Source organism: Eufriesea mexicana, unplaced genomic scaffold, assembly GCF_001483705.2.
Source record: "Eufriesea mexicana isolate 0111107269 unplaced genomic scaffold, ASM148370v2 scaffold10888, whole genome shotgun sequence".
NCBI classification, from domain to species: Eukaryota; Metazoa; Arthropoda; class Insecta; order Hymenoptera; family Apidae; genus Eufriesea; species Eufriesea mexicana.
In genome coordinates this window covers 119080-136193 of record NW_016918552.1, presented here as the reverse complement: position 1 = coordinate 136193, position 17114 = coordinate 119080, and the positions used below count along the sequence as shown (strand labels likewise).

General features: G+C 34.2%; 3 protein-coding genes across 3 annotated transcripts; 1 reads left to right on the top strand and 2 right to left on the bottom strand.

The window, feature by feature from the left end:
• Positions 1 to 45: 45 nt before the first annotated feature.
• On the bottom strand, positions 46 to 1457 carry LOC108553531 (UPF0235 protein C15orf40 homolog). The gene is made up of 4 exons (XM_017908470.1): positions 1260 to 1457; positions 756 to 846; positions 548 to 675; positions 46 to 482 (listed from the first exon to the last, which is right to left on the bottom strand). Exons 1-4 carry the CDS (start codon positions 1383 to 1385, stop codon positions 393 to 395), a joined length of 435 nt encoding a protein of 144 aa, XP_017763959.1. The 5' UTR covers positions 1386 to 1457; the 3' UTR covers positions 46 to 392.
• LOC108553530 (coiled-coil domain-containing protein 124) lies at positions 1154 to 3139 on the top strand. The gene is made up of 4 exons (XM_017908469.1): positions 1154 to 1230; positions 1707 to 1871; positions 1978 to 2246; positions 2345 to 3139. Exons 2-4 carry the CDS (start codon positions 1713 to 1715, stop codon positions 2541 to 2543), a joined length of 627 nt encoding a protein of 208 aa, XP_017763958.1. The 5' UTR covers positions 1154 to 1230; positions 1707 to 1712; the 3' UTR covers positions 2544 to 3139.
• Positions 3140 to 3239: 100 nt separating this feature from the next.
• On the bottom strand, positions 3240 to 16345 carry LOC108553534 (uncharacterized). The gene is made up of 3 exons (XM_017908473.1): positions 13491 to 16345; positions 3914 to 4301; positions 3240 to 3365 (listed from the first exon to the last, which is right to left on the bottom strand). The coding sequence occupies exons 1-3, from the start codon at positions 15401 to 15403 to the stop codon at positions 3240 to 3242; spliced, it is 2427 nt and encodes an 808-aa protein (XP_017763962.1). The 5' UTR covers positions 15404 to 16345.
• Positions 16346 to 17114: the final 769 nt, after the last annotated feature.

Genomic DNA, 17114 nt, shown 5'->3' with positions numbered 1-17114 from the left:
AAATATGTTGAAAAATATTTGTAATATTTTAGATATTTATAAAAATATTGTAAATAATATTTTTAACGAATAAGCAAGTGTACGTTATAGAATCGATATATGCACCGAAAGGAAGCTTGAATGCGTTAGCAAGCTACGTTAGTATACATATATTTAATTGCTGAAATTAATATTGTTATTAACAAATTACTTTTACGACGTAACAATTGTATAAAATTACTTTTTTATTGTATAAATTAATTGAATATGTTATATTGACGTGATTGCCATATTTATGCACGGTAAATATGACTTATCAAAATGAACAGAGTATAACATTATACAAACGTAAAAGAAACAGCTGTTAGCATAACAAAAGGTAAAAATGCGTTAACAATAAATTGTTGCTATTCTCAGGTTCGCATCTCTCCCTTTAATTTTTCCAAAACCTTTTCCACTGTGGTTCCAGACACTACTACAACTTTTTGTCGACTTTTCGAGCCCTATAAAAGATGAGAGTTTAAATCGAGAATAAAGGAAAAAGACGATTAATAAGTATTGAACTGACTCTGTCTAACGATACATCAGACTTTCTTAGTCCGAATACGGAAGCTAAGTATTTCACGAGTTCCGTATTTGCTTCACCTTCAACCGGAGGTGCGGATATTGCGACGCCCACAACATCGTCAGAAATATCTGCAAAGGAATTTACACCTTCACATATATCTGATATCCTACTTTTACTTTGGTTTTAAAAATTGCAGATATGTCATCACCTGTTATATTATTATGTTTCGCCCCAGGTTTTGCTTGTATTTTTATAATAACATTTCCATCTTTACCTATGCTTATTGGTCCTTTAGATTCCTATTAAAATTCATCTGTTTGTTAAAATTATTTTAAAAAAATACGACGTCACTTAAAATTTTGATACACTTTGAAATATCATATGAGACATAATTACTATATTAATTATATGTTATACCTGTAACATTATTGAAATAATAATAGCATTCGTATATATTTTTTAATTCAAAAAATAAAGTATATTGCTAGAATCGAAAAAAATTGGCATCTTTTGTAAAACATCTAGTGAGTTGCAAATATAATGTTGCCATTCGTGAATTCGCAAGCGACACCTAGTAGTATTAAATATAAGTAGAAGGTGTATCATAGAAAATGTCATGTTATTTTCTTAATAGGTGATCAAATCTCGATCACAGTAAATATTAATACTCTCAACCGAAATCGGTAAGTTACAATTTATACTATTTACTGACCTCGTTAACCGTAGATTTTTGACTTTTTCCAGCTTTCTTTGATCCTTGTTTCGACATTTCACAAGTATTTGTAAAATATTGCAAAAATTTTCTCCGTTGATATGTATTTCCAAAGTAACACGTCATTTATAATTTATAAATCACTCGAACCATATTTCGAATTTAAATAGCTGGAGTTAAAGATGATTCTAATGATTCTTTAACCTCTATAACTTTACTGACTGATACATCTGCGCACGTGTAGCAGTACTACCAACCAAATTATAGTGGAATACTCTATTACCGCGAATTATTAAGACATTTAATTTTACAGAGTTTTGTTTATGATAGTATTGCAAATATTACAATTTATATAATATTTTTACAGATAAATAGATGGTGACAAGGAATCTTATTACCAATAGTTTTTTAATTATATTATTATTATAAGCATGATAATATTTTTAGGTCAATATGCCCAAAAAATTCGCGGGTGAAAATAGCAAAGCCGTAGCTGCTCGAGCGAGAAAAGCAGCTGCGAAGGAAGCTGAAAATACAAAAAAAGCTCTTGAAGCAGAAGAAAAAGCTTGGCAAGATGATGACAAACAGTTGTTGAAAAAGAAACAAAAGCAGGTATTTGATCCATATTTATTAAACGTTATTTGTTATCAAATTTATATATTTCATATCTGTATGTCTAATAAATTACCTCTTTAACAACTTATAATTCACTTTATAGGAAGAATTTGAAAGAAAACGTCAACAACAATTGGAAAAGAAAGCAGAAGTGAAAGCTCTGCTTGAAAAGGAAATGGCAACTATAAAAGTGGGCGGTAAGCAACCTGTTGCTAAAATAACTAGAGCAGAAATAGTTGCTGCAACAGAGAAGCGGAATCAAGCAGCAACGAAAAAAAGAGAAGAAGAAAAACCAATTGAGGAGAATTTGAATAGGTTAACAATCGAAGGAGAAACTGCTCATGGAATAGATGAAGCTTTATCTGTTTTAAGGTAAAACTAATTTAATCAGAATGGTACTAATATTTTAAATAAAAACGATTTGTTTATTAGTTTATTAGTTATTTGCTATTATCATTTGTATTTTATAGTACAAAAGAAGCTGAAATTGATCGTCACCCAGAGAAACGTGTAAAGGCTGCATATGCTAGCTTTGAGGAGAGAATGATGCCTGTCATTAAAGAACAAAACCCTACTCTGAGGTTAAGTCAATTAAAACAAATATTAAAGAAGGAATGGATGAAATCTCCAGAAAATCCACTCAATCAAAAGTTACTCCTAAATCGTTGATATCAAATGATAACCGAAAAGAATGCAAACACGCATATGACTGATTAGGTGGTTCGAAGAAACATGTGGAATAAGACTCATAAATGTAATCATGAACGAATCAAATATCTGTACACAATTTTATTGTAAACGAATAAGTTATACTCCGGTAGAATACATAAAATAACACTGTATAAATCATCTTTGGTATAACTTATACGCTACTATATAGCCTCTACATTGTATTTTACAATTTCATTTACAAACAACCTTTCTGTAACTTCGTAAATTTGAACAGTTAACAATCGTGTACATGTTTTGGCACAGTTACTCTGCAGACTTATACAACTTTACAAACGCGAGTATCTTATCTGTTACTTTTTCAGCTACAGGACATTAGACAAAAGTTCATAAAAAAATAATTATACAAAAACTTGGTTACTTCATTTAAATTGTATAAAATAGCGATCTATACAAACAAATTTTCACCAGTGTAAAATCTAGATTCTGTACAATAGATTTTAATCTTTGTTTCGATGCATTAAATTCGCCGCTGCAAATTAAGCATAAGGCACCATAACGTTTTGTTCTCTCTTTTTCATGTACAATGAGTGAAATACCCGTACAAAGAACTTGATTTAAATATAATCTTATTATATAATAACATGATTCACAAATTGTCCTTTTTGTAAACACATGTATCTACTTATTTTAGTGCTACCATTTCTTGTTCTTCCATAAGTCTATAAAACAGTGTATCATATGATTGATTTGCTCCGGGCAATCAGTCATAGGAGTATGACCAGCAGTTGGAATCGCTTCGAGGAAAGCTTTCATCATGGTCTAAAATATGAAACGTAACAATTACAATTAATACTAAAAAGAAAATAAAAGTTATTTTTAAATTGTCTATGTTTTCTAAGCAATTCAAAACTTTGAATTATCTCCAACTGAAGATAAGCATTTTAATATTAATGAAACAACTGAAAAAGCTTTTACTGTGAATAATTATAGTATACAGATACAGTATACAGATTATTTCCACCATACAATTAAACAGTATTATACATAATTTATATGGAATTGTATTTGAATATTTTCTTTTTCTTCTTTTTTTTATTTAGATTAACAAACATACATTTCAATTAAATTTTTGATAAGTAAGTACATATTGAATTCTATTGAAAAATATTCTATTGAAATTAAAATTAATAGGTGGTCTAAACCTGCAATAAAATTGTGCTAAGAAAATATTGCCACTATATCTTTTTTCATAGTACTAAGCAATTACACAAACAGAATTATACAAAATATCAGTCACTACTCACAGTAACATTTTTTCAGGTACGATTCTAAAATAATACTAATTTTTATATTTTTTCTAAACTTACAATTTTCTTAATTATAAAATTATCCTGCACGAGCGACACTTTATTGTCCCTTAAGCCATGTATAAGAAGCGTCGGCGTACATATCCTTCTATGGAACACGTAGTCTCCTTCCGGCCAGACCATTCCGTCCAAAACGTATTTCATGTGCGAGGGCCATTGTTCTGGCGGCTCAGGACCGCAGTAAGGGTGTTGACGGCCTCTCGCAGAATATAATATATCTCTGTGAAGGCCGCACATTAAAAAAGGCGCCAATATTGCTCTGAGGCAACAGTGGCCGGCGCTTTCGGTGCTGGGAGCTGCTAAAGGTGTTGGACCACCTCCTGATATCAGGACTAGCTGATGGATACTACTGTCGTATTTACAGGCCAAGGCAGCTGCAAAACTGCATCTATAATGAATGAAAAATGATGCAATCGTTGCTTTATTATTGCACGTGTGCGTAGATATTTTCTACTACTATGAAAGTTGCCACGTTTTCTTTAATCTGACCCTGATTAACTAGTTCAGTTTCAGAATTTTTCTAACATGTATAGAGGTTAATTTAATTGAAGATAAAATATATTTACATAGTTTTTCAATTTAATTTATGGAAGTAAGATAATTTAAAATAATTATATATTTATTTAATGAAAAAATGTTTATCATTTTACACTTTCCAGCACATGATGAATTTTTTCTTTTTTTCTTTTTAATGGATTGAAGCAAAATAAAACTAAATAGAAAGGAGAAATTACATTATCTATATTTAATTTGTAACCTCTGTAATATAAAAGTAAATTTTGTCTTTTATTTTATTTTTCTTTCCTATTTTTTATTTTAATTATTTTTATCTTTACCTTTTATATAAACAACAATTTTGAAATACAAATATTCCACATACCCAGATGTAGATATACTTTCATTATTTATACAAATATTACTTGATTTTAATCTTAAATAAAAAAGCAAATTCTATTCCATTCCAAGCTTATCTTAATCTGAATTCTTCAAGAAAACCCATTCTCTGCGATGCAGAACTTTGTAGCATAAAGCCTCAAAAAAAAATACCATACTGAAACATACATCCCCTACATCCCTAGTAATAAATGTACTTTCATCATTCATACAAATATTCTCCCACTTCCACCTTGAATAAAAAAGCAAATACTATCTTATTCTAGCTCATCTTAACTTGAATTCTTGAATAGGACCCATTCTCTGCGATGCATAACTTTGCAACATAAAGCCTCAAAAAAGGAATATCATCCTGAAATGCAAGTTCCTTGTACCTCAAGTACCAAATGTACTTTTATCATTCATGTAAGTATTATCCACCTTCAAACTTAAACAAAAAGTACAAGTCTTATCTTATTTCAGCTTATGTCAAGCTGAATTCTTCAAAGAGATACATCCTTTACAATGTATAGCCTTGCAGTATAAAGCTGGCCAACAAGAAATTATTAAAGAATGAGGAAAAAATCAGCATGATATATTGATTCCTTGTTTCAATGAGATTGACCAGCACCCAAACACCCCGGGACGCCTTTGTGAGGCTCTTAACAGCTTTCCAAAACACTCATTGACAAAATCCAGAGATCCTGTTTAATTTATACATGTATCCGATGGTTAATGTCCCTTTGTATAATTCATACCGCGTGTCCGCCACGCGTTTATTGCCGTCTTAACTCATTGCCGCAATCCGTGTAGGATATAGATGTTAATTTTTGCAACTAAACCGAGGAACGGCTATTGAACTGTACGTGGTCCGTGAACGTAGCCAGCGGCCTATATGTTGTGTTGCAATGTCGCACGAAGAATTAATAGAACTCGCCTCGTTATTACGGCATCGTCACGTGTAGGTCGTGCTTGCCAGCCGAGTGGCCGTATTCATTAGCGATTTGCACAATAAAAAGTCATCGAACTTTTATGGAACATCGCGAAAATCTGTTGAAGAACTAAATAGATTATTGTGATATTTACGTATATTATACGGATAAGTAAAGTCAGGTTATGTTATTCTGATTATATTTGAAGTTTGTAGCGAAGACTGAGATCGATTATTAGTTAGTAAACAGAAGATGGCGTGTGGTGGGAGTTAGGTTCGATAAAGGTAAAAGAATATTACGTCTTTGAAAGTATAATGTGAAGAATAAAAGTGTATTTTTATGGAATGTTGTAATTGGAATGTGATACTGGTTTCCTATATAATTAGAAGTATTATTAATTGGAAGTAATTATTAATGGGAAGATTTTGTAAGTATAATTACATTAATACTATTATTAAATGGAAATTAAATTTTTGTTTTTGGTATCTAAATACAGTGTACATTTATCTTTTGCTATGATAATTATTTTATACGAGATTTTTAAAATAAAATCTAATATAAATATACTTTTTTAATTATTTAAGAATTTAAGTGTTATATTTTTAGCAAGGAAAAGGGTATATTTTAATAAAAAATTATAGCTGATTTATAAAATAAATATTTTAAAAAATTAATAAATATAAATATAAAATTATATGAAAGTAATAAAAATAAAAAATAGTAGCATAAATATTTTGTCTGTTACTTACATTAATTATTTATAATTTTTAGTTACTTTCAATACACATTGTATATATAGCTTTTAAAATATATTTCAGCAGTTAGTATCATGTTTTCTCTGATACCGTTACCCACCAGGTGTTAATGCATGTAGCACTTATTTTATATCAAAGTAATGACGAAAATATACGGTTCAGATACCAAAACGTTTAGATAGTAAAGCATTTGACTAGTAAAATGTTTCGATAACAGTTTGAATAACAAAGATTCTACTATATCAAACTAACTAATTAAATCGCTTTCACTTTGAATAAAAAACCGAAATAACATGTTCTGACGGATAACTCCGTCGTATCTAGCCTTATCTGAAGACACAGTGATTCAAACGATTATCTCATAAGCAATGAATAAACTCGAGATATAACTTATTGTTAGTACTATTAGTCATATCGAGGTAACTACTTTCATAAAAATTTGCAATTCAAATGCTGCGATTCAATCGAAGACAGAAAAATGTTTAAAAAAAATATTTTGTAATTTACATAAATTATACAGTAGAGAAATGGAAAAATACAATAATAAAAAGTATCTGTAAAAATTTTGAAGTAAAATATCTTTAAAAAAAAAGAAATATTCTTGAGAAGCAGGATTTTATATACAGAATTAATTCTTCATAATCCACAGAATCGGAAAAATGAACTATCTTAAATATAAATCATCTATTTGCTCTCCTACATTCCTCATCCTTTAACAACTTTCGCAAAATTATATATTTCATTATATTTGCTTTATTATTCCACTTTCAAAACTTTTCAACGTTGCCATAAATTGACGTCATCGTAATTAACGAAGAAAAAGTTGCACTCGTTACCCTATGAACATAGCGAACATGCAGTGATAATAAGAAATTTTACTTTCCACATATCGTATAGGAATATCACGAAATAAAAAGAAAGAATAGAAACATAAAAGATGACAGATAAGAAACAAAAACGTTAACACGCTCTCCTAATACAACTCGAGATGCATGATGCGTTTCGCGCGAATCTCTGACACAGGCCATCTCGCAGATTTACGAGTAAAGCTCTGATAAGATACACGCGATACACCAGCCATATGTGCAACCTCTTCCTTCCCCACTCTTGTTCCTTCCACCACTCCTTCTCCTTCCACCGCTTCTTCTCCTTCCACCACTCCTTCTCTTCTCTCACTCCACCTTCCGCAACTCTCGCTCTCCACTGCCGTCGGCTGAGAATCGACAACATATCGTTGCGTGAAAAATGTAAACGCGGGATCAAGCGTGGACGACTATCCTCTAGTTTCAAAAGCGAATTGATACGGATCAAGAGGTGCGCAATAACGACGCAGCCTTTGCAATTCAAATGATCTCCTACTGGACTCAGCATGCGTTAGCTCCGGCGTTAACGTTCAAACGCAAATGCGGCCAGTCGGATAAGGTTGAAATTAAAGTCGTCGTTTTATCTACAAATCGCTGAAACAGAGTTCGAAATTAATTTCACGACGAATAGAGGTAAATCGAATTTTTAGTTTTAATTCCTTCTTTTTTTTAGTACAATTTATTGACACGTGTTTTTTTTAAGGTTTTTTCCTACATGATGAGAATCGACGTGTTTCGTGCTGAACGAAAGTTACGTGTATACGATAAGGGTCTAATTGTAAGACGGGGGAAAGAGGTTATGTTGGCGAGTTTAATCGAAAGAGAAAGTTGGATTTAATGTACGGTTGTTTTCTTTTTTTTTTTCAGTTATCGTAACAGGATATAGATGAAAGGATAAGATTCTTTGAATAATTAGAGATTTGTATCACGCGTATGTATATAACATCTTTACCTTAGTTTCCAACGTACTACTGCATAAGGCTTCTGACATAATTAATGTTAAAATGAAACGGAACTGATTGAAATAGAAATGTAAGTGTATTAATTATAATTATAATTATAATACAAATATTTGTATAATATATTATATTGTAATAAAAAATTGCATAAATTTTACTAGAATATATTCTATTACAAAAACTAACAACCAGTATTTTATAACGAAAAATTGTATTACACAAATTTTATTATAACAAAATAATTATATAAATTTTCCCATAGCACTGAATTTCATGATAATCATAAAAAAATTTTTCAAATATTCATCACGATATATTCACTTAATTAACAGCACCCAATTCAATCGCTCTATTCCCAATGACTTCACGCGTTCATGAACTAGGCCTCTTCAAATGCAACAAAGTTTAAGTTCACATGATTCATTTTTATTTTCGTGCCACTAACGCGTGCTAATATATGTGTTCCACTTCAGCAGAAGAGTAGAGAAACTGATTTACGTTTGCAAACATGATAAACGGTTTACACTTGCACGTATGCAGGTTAAACACGCATAATGGTACATAATGATACAGCTTGTCCGCGTTTCCTGGGACATCTTACGCACTATAAATTAATGTACGTACGCAATATTGTAGTTACTAAGTTGCCACCACTGGAAATTACAGTCGCACCAGGGGAGAAGATTACAGGACATTTTACACATTTGAACATCTCGTATAATTAAAACAGGTGAAACTATATTTCACGCACCCTGTAAAGTGTACTACTCCTACCTATAAATTGTAGTAAGGGGATGAATGAGGAGGGAAAAGAAGAAGCAATTTTTGGTCAGATAAAATGATACGATGCCTGATGTATCTCCGATTATTATGCTTCCAGTTAATCATCTGGCAATGAATGGGATCACAAATGAAAGTCTTTCATTAACCTATAATATTTTATAGGTTAAGTAGAAATACAGTAATGGGTTAAATACTGAATTACAGTATATGATATAATATGGTTTTTGATATAATAATAATAATAGAGCATATAGCACTATATAATATATAAGTTATAAAATATTAATATAATAATAGATAAATTATTAAGAAAATTATTAAGATAAGAATATTGTTCACTTATTTCGAAAAAGTAATATATTCGAAAGAAATCGGGATTTGTATGTCGTTCTTGAAGATTTGATACCAAGGATTCCTTGGTTCTTAATTAATTAGCTCATAATTAATTACTTCATGATTAATAATTAATTAACCAGTGAAAAATATATCGATACAAATTAATTATAACATGTACGTATCAGTAATTGAATAATGATTGAAAAGCTATCGTTCGTATTAATTAATTAATTAATACCTGAAAAAATACTACAATAGAAGATTTTCGATTATTTTTGATAGTTGAAATATGGCTTCGATCGCAAGAGGGTTTTACCATACCTCTTATGTATTATAATAGCTCTACGTTACACTGTATACTATATTATTATTATACAAATTAATTATAACATGTACGTATCAATAATTGAATAATGATTGAAAAGCTATCGTTCGTATTAATTAATTAATTAATACCTGAAAAAATACTACAATAGAAGATTTTCGATTATTTTTGATAGTTGAAATATGGCTTCGATCGCAAGAGGGTTTTACCATACCTCTTATGTATTATAATAGCTCTACGTTACACTGTATACTATATTATTATTATATTAAATATTACATTATATCGTGTACTATAATATAGTACTTGTTCTAATATTACGTTCATTCTTAACCTATAAAATATTATGAGTTAAATACTAATATTAGAAATTACCAAAAATAAAGTGATATATAAATAAATATAATATCTATGTACATCAAAAATAGAATAAAGAATTTATCGAGGAAAATCGTTAGAGATCGATCGAATCTTAGCATATTGCGAACAGGAGATTATAGTTCGTAGAAAATTGCAAAATTATTGAATAGAAGTTGTAAAGCTACATATAACCTCTTGGAAAAAATCGAAAAGTTCATGGAAAACACGATAATCTGGTAAGGATACGATCATTCCTATAAATTAGATTTATATAACGTACCACGGATAGTGTTTATACGATTTTAAAATTGCAAGATTATAGATAAAATGGAGCTTTACGAGGTAGCTTTATTCTCTCTGGCTATTTTACATTATTCGTATGACATAATCACTACACTTTCATAGCACACCAAAAAGAAAAAAGGAAAAGGAAAAATAAACCTTAAGTCCAATTAGTAAATTCATCTCAAATACCCATAAACAAAATTATGCATCAGACTGATCAAATAACTGGTTTCATACTTGTCATTTTCTGTAGTTATAAAAAATATACTGATGCTTTTGGTAAAATTAACCTGCACTAACACGTGTTCAAATAAAATTATTATTTTAGGTACCTATTCATTTTTATCGCATCGATTTAATTACCGTTATCCATACATACTATAGCAAGTCGATACTTCTAATATTAATTTAATCTCAGATTTCATAAAGGAAAAATCTCCGAACTTTCCCACCAAAATTCAAACGCAACAATACCCCGTTGTTCAACCTTCCCTCAATAAGTCTGAAAATAATCTTCACTTCGATATTCCCTTGATCCATTCGTTCCACGTCCTAAACTATCTCTAGTCACCAAAATCAATCTACTTTCCCGCCAAAATTCAAACGCAACAAAACCCCGTTCGGATTTTCTCCAAAATAATTCATATAATAATATATATAATAATTTATATAATTTAATAATTTAATAATTAAATATTTAATACTTTATATTTATATTTATCTATAATCCATTCGTTGCATGTTCTAAATCATCTCTAGTCACCAAACCACTCTACTTCCCGCCAAAATTCAAACGCAACGGAACCCCGTTTGGACCTTCCACAAAATAATCTATTCCGCTATAGTCCATTCGTTCCACGTTCTAAACCACTCCTATTTACCAAATCACTCTACTTTCCCGCCAAAATTCAAACGGAATAAAACCGCATTCGGACCTTCCACGAAATAATGTATTCCTTTATAATCCATTCGTTCCATTCCCATAATAAAAACCCAACGATTCGACGGCCAAGGGAACACACTCGACGCGAATGTTCACCATCAGCGGCATCACGGTCCGAGCTGAGTCGCGATTTTCTCGGGAAAAGGACGTGGCTGGGCAAAAAGTGTTGAAGCATCGAGCTACGATGGTAACTCAAAGCGAAAAGAAGGCCTGCGGAGCGTGGAGTCCTCTTGTAAAAATGAATCGATCATCCCGACGAATTTGAAGAACTCGAGGCACGCGGATTAAACGCGCGTTCAGCTTCGGCCATTAGCCGTTTCAGTGAGCGCGTTGCGGCGCTGATCGCGCACTCGGATGCGCGAACGATTCAAACGTCGAGGAATTTGTAATCTTCAGATATCCGATAAGGCCACTGTCTCGCGTGTACCCGGCAATTACGATACACCAGATGCTTTTAAATGGTCGAAGATAAGTTACGCGATTACGGGCCAAGAGTTTCTACTAGTCACGGTCAAACAGTTTTATAATGGCAATGAACGTGGACGGAGGTTGCTCCTAAGTAGTTCTCAGGTAGAGTGGGGACCAGATGAAACGAGAACGGCCAAGTGCTATTCGAGGTATAGTTTTCAGGCGGAATTTTTATGCTCCCCTTTTGATAGATGCAGAGTGGAAGACGAATCGTAATTAGTTCAAAGGGTCGAATATCATCTAAATGTCTTGATTAAAGGGGTCTCATTGTGGAAAATTAATTGACATTGAAAAGATATTACTTCAACTGATGACGTAAGTACAATAGTAAATTGACCGAACACAAATTATTGCATTTATGTTAAAATTGAAAAAGAAAATAACTAATTTTATTTTAATTACTAACACAGGATATAAGTATTTTTTTGCTTGGAAAATATTTAATAAAATTAATTAGATATAAAATTAGTAGTTAATAACAAAATAAAATTAGTAGTTAATAACAGATAATAAATATAAATTATATTAAATTATATTAAATCATACGTATTCTACTATAGCAAAAAAATTGAACCAATTGAAGGTTGATTTTACTACGCTACTATAGACTTATTTCATTCCCTATAAAACTGTGTAAACATTTTTGACTATGATTTCGACCATGATTTTCGTTTTGTGCCAGGTATACGTTGTCATTATGCGATTCAGTGTGGAAAACTTATGATAGTGTAAGGGGCAAATAGATTTGAGAAATATATATACTTTTTAAAAATAAATAGCATGTAATATTAATTTCAAGAAAATAACTGTAACGAAATTGGAAGAATTTTTGAATTCTCGTTAAGCAAACGGAATCAAGTAGATAATAAAAAGCAATTAAACGTAGAATTAACCGCACGTTCAGCTGGTGGAAAAATTTGTTTCGGAGAGATAATTGTAAAACAGTTGTTACTCAAAGGCATTATAAAGGCACTGTTGATGATTTCGACCATGAAACGATTTCATCCGTAATACGTGAATGCACTCGACAATTGTCTGCTATTCAGGAACATACTCCGTGAAGCTGCACTCTATCCCAATTAAACCAACCACTTGTTTTAATCTAGCAAAATCTAAAATTAATATCTGCTGTAGCGTCGAAAATGCCTCAGAATTAAATTCGTATATAACTAATTGCAAATAATCCGCAATAAATTTAACTGAATATTTATATCCGAGACTAGTATTATTATCAATGATTAAATTAGCAAATACCTAGCAAAAGATAAATACAATAATAAATGCCTAGTAAAAGATAAACTAATAAAGATAGCAAATCAATGTGATATCGAGACAAATATATAGCACTGTAATTACCCTATAATCCAATGACCATTCTATCATTCGCAAAATAAAATGGCAAAAATTTTGCCATTGCATTCAAAACATCAAGTCAAGTGAAACCAAACTAAACATGGAAAGCAACTAAAACCATCGTAAATCAATGCGATGTCGAAACAAATATATAGCACTGTAATTATCCTATAATCCTATCATTCGCAAAATAAAATAGCAAAAATTCTGCCATTGCATACAAAGCACCAAGTCAAGTGAAACCAAACCAAACACGGAAAGCAACTAAAAACATCAAAGAAACAAAACATTAAACAGAACAAAAAGTAAAAAAAGGAAGAAAAAGAAGAAAGAAATATTTACCCATAATTGTGCGCAACCAGGACGCACTTCTGTCCAGGCTTGAAGGCATAATGGCACAGAATGGTATCCAAATCCTTGAGCAGCTTGCTAAAATGGTAATCCCTGGAGCCACCAGGCGCAGAGCTCATTCCGTGCCCCAGCATTTCCGGCGCGATGCAGGGGTAACCCAAAGCCGAGAAGTATTGTAGCTGATGCTCGAAGATCTCCGCTGACGATCCAAAACCATGGAGAAACACTATCATGGGCTTCCTGTTCTTACGAAACGTGACCAAATCTCGAGGACCGGGTTCGTAACCGGTAGAGGTGGGATTCTCCTCTATATTGGGCCAACTCTTCCTGTAATCCTCGAGTTCAATAGGCGCGACTTCCTCCTTCATCTCGAAAGTGCCCATCTTTTCGTTCCAGCTGCTGTTTTCCAAAGAACACCGGTCGGGCTCGTCGACCGGATTCGTGTAGAACTTTTCCCGCAGCTTCGTGATCGCGTTACCCTTTTTGGTCCTGAAGGACGACTCGTTGCTGTTGTCCTTGAATTCCAGCCGCAGTTTCTCGAAACTGGGCTCGTTAACAGTTTCCTCTAGCTCCTTCAGATCCACCGCGGGCACGGCGCTTTCGAGATTATCCGTCGAGATATCGATTCCTCCGGCGGTTTGAACGCTCGAATCCTCAGGCTCGCTCCTTTCCGCATCATTCTTCCCGGTGACCTCCGATCTTTCTGTGCCTCGATCGTTGCTCAGCTGCTCGCCACTTCTCGGAATCACCATTCCGTCCGTTCTCTTTGTCGGCTGGCCCTGAGCATCGTTCCCTTGGCCACCTGTGCTCAAGTCCTCCCAACTGCTCCTCAGGGCCGTTCTACCGAGCTTCTCGTCGATGATCTTCAACAAGGATTGCTCCAGGCTCGGCTCCTGATCCGGTTGGAACTCGATCGTTTCCACGCTGTTTATCCCGGAATCGATGCAATCCAGCTGCTCCAGTGTCACTTCCGTGCCGATCGATCGTCTCAGGTAGAAATCCAACGAGTCGGGATCGTTCGTCGAGCCTATGAAACCGCGGTTCACGTATCCTCCGTTGCTGTCGTTCAACGTCGTCTGGTTTTCATCCTCGCTCGATTTCTTTCCCTCACCTTTCTCGGCATGAAACGAGAAACTGATGTCGTTGAACGATTCCTCGTCATCACGAGACACCTTGCAAGCTTTTCCATCGTTCGGGCTTCCTTCCTTATCGCTCGATCGCCGCGACGAACGACAGTCCCTATTTTTGGGACCCTTTACATCCTTCACGAGAGTGTCGTTTGCGCCTGCTACGTACTTCACAGTGTCATCCAGTATCTCTTCCAGTAACACGTTGATGTATTTCTCCAAATCCTTCACGATTTTGTTCTTGATCGTTTGCTCCTCTGCCTGTTGATCGTTACTCACACCGTCGATCACGTTTGTCCCAGTGAGACTCTTATCCTCCACCTTGGCAGGCTCGTTCTCTGGCCCAGGAACCTGCAGCTTCTGCAAATTCACCGATACTCTTTGCTCGAGCTCCTCGATCGCACGCTCGTTCTTGTCCGCCTCGCAGAGGCTCGTTCTGATCCTGTTCAGCTCGTCGGAGATGATCTGTTCCTCGGCTGTGCTCACTCGTTTCGACTGTCGAAAGGAGCATCTACAGTTGCCCGAAGAGTGAGGTCTCCTGGACCAACGAGTGAAGAAATTGTCGATGATGGATTCGGGCCTGTCGTTGGTGTTCTCGTAGTATCTCTTCAAAGTCGGTTTCAGGATCCTCAGAGTGCGTCTTGGTCCCACGATGAAGAAGTCGCAGTCGGGAAGCTCCACCTTGCCTGGGCCCACTCGATTTCTGTTCCTCCAGTACTCGAAGAATTTCGCGTACCAAGGTGATCCTGGTACTGCTTCCTCTCTCTCCGTTGCCATGTTTTCAATAAGGATTCGTCGCTTTCTGCGATCATAAATATCGCAATCTCGATAATTAACAATTGCCTAATGACAGACCAATGTTGGTAATACCCAAGAAATTCGCTGGGTCTTCCTCGTTAATTTCGATACGTTGCAAAATCTCTACTCGAGCACGCTCGCGATGCTACTTCTTCCATGTAAACAAACGCGAGTTTCAGCTACCGTCATAAGGAAACTCTGATGCGTTATGAGTGTCCGCTTTACACGATACAGAATACGCGATATTTACAAATTTGTACAAAAACAGAATATCAGAGTTCCCTCGTTAATGAATTATCACGTAATACAGTGAACGTTTCATCGTACGGTCCAAAGGATATCCGTGCGTTCCTCTTTTCCTATTCTATAATGAGCTTCTCCTTGATTCAATGGCGCAGTCTTCTCTCTCGCTGCATCGATGCTTTTCGTGAAACGCTGAATCAACAAATTGCGTGCAATGATTCGTGCACGTGAAAGTACACCTTCCGTGTACCAGCTTTCCTGCATGCAATTATGCTCGTGCATCGACGTGCTCTTCTTGGAAGCTGAATTCTTGCTCATCGAGCGTCATGGGGAATACTAATAGACGCTGCCGGTTTTCCCTGGCCGGTATCCAATGCCAGAGTTGGTTATTTGCGTAAAGTTGGCTATTTTCTTGCTTTTTAAATATTCTCGGTGACTTGTTCGTCGCCTCTAACGAATTCGTTCAATTCTTCCTGCCAACCTGTTCGTTCCACCGTCGTGCATACGTACCCTTACGACACTTTTCCTGCAGCTCATGCAACCGTTGCTCGGCCAAACACGATTTCCCCGCGAAAAACGAAAGTAACATTTCTCGTGGCTCCTCGTGTTAAGCAGTTTACGCCTCGCTGATCCGCCAATGATGGTTTCGAACGTCGGAGTGGCTAATTGCTACGTCTGATGTTTCGACCTGTGGATAACAAGTTTAGTTAGACGACCATGTACCATATTGCCATGAGTAAATATTATGTACCGTAATGTTTAGTATCCAGCGTCGGTATTTTAATTAACGGTGAAAGAGTTGATTAATAAATTAATGCGCTCCGTGATTAAGAGAGGTGCCGAGTGTTTAAATCCGGAATGATTAGACGGAGCTGCTCTAAAGCGGATCCAAAAAGGACTGGTCTGGAAAGAACCGGAAATTATAGCACGTTTATCGATGATTGTGGCAGTGAAAAAGTTGTACAGCAACTGTTCCTCTTGTAATTTAAAATGGAAAGCATTAAGCGACTTCGAGTGTCCATTACTACGTATCTTTAGTATCATCCAACTGTTAAACGAGTAAGACGAATTTGCAATATTTTCAACTCTTCATGTGTGGAATCCAGATCTGCCAGGAAATGAACGAGTAGGTCTGTTTCGTGTTATTAAACTATTAAATAACGTGTCTTTGTAATGTAGCTAATATAGTAAATTCATTTTCATAACTGATAAAGCATAGTAAACAATTTTTGAACGAGTTTAAATTGAAAAATACCAGTTAAACAAAATAAATTTGGAATATTTTATTCGATATCTTTCTTTTTTTAATAATTTAAAAATTGCGATATTAATCATGCAAAGTAATTAAGGATAATAACACGAGTCTTTAATCGATTTGTGTGTTATGAAATTTTTACGGAGAAAATTTGAAATGTCTTATACAATATTTTTTTCCAAAACAAGACAA

Excerpts from the sequence above, each read along its gene's own strand:
- LOC108553531 (XM_017908470.1), bottom strand. The coding sequence starts at position 1,385 with ATGACGTGTTACTTTGGAAATACATATCAACGGAGAAAATTTTTGCAA. Across the intron at positions 847-1,259 it reads AAAAATCTACGGTTAACGAG|GAATCTAAAGGACCAATAAG; the intron begins GTCAGTAAATAG and ends GAATTTTAATAG. Across the intron at positions 483-547 it reads CTGATGTATCGTTAGACAGA|GGCTCGAAAAGTCGACAAAA; the intron begins GTCAGTTCAATA and ends CATCTTTTATAG.
- LOC108553530 (XM_017908469.1), top strand. The coding sequence starts at position 1,713 with ATGCCCAAAAAATTCGCGGGTGAAAATAGCAAAGCCGTAGCTGCTCGA. Across the intron at positions 1,872-1,977 it reads TGAAAAAGAAACAAAAGCAG|GAAGAATTTGAAAGAAAACG; the intron begins GTATTTGATCCA and ends TTCACTTTATAG. Across the intron at positions 2,247-2,344 it reads GAAGCTTTATCTGTTTTAAG|TACAAAAGAAGCTGAAATTG; the intron begins GTAAAACTAATT and ends TGTATTTTATAG.
- LOC108553534 (XM_017908473.1), bottom strand. The coding sequence starts at position 15,403 with ATGGCAACGGAGAGAGAGGAAGCAGTACCAGGATCACCTTGGTACGCG. Across the intron at positions 4,302-13,490 it reads CTGGTTGCGCACAATTATGG|ATGCAGTTTTGCAGCTGCCT; the intron begins GTAAATATTTCT and ends CATTCATTATAG. Across the intron at positions 3,366-3,913 it reads ATTTTATAATTAAGAAAATT|ACCATGATGAAAGCTTTCCT; the intron begins GTAAGTTTAGAA and ends TTCATATTTTAG.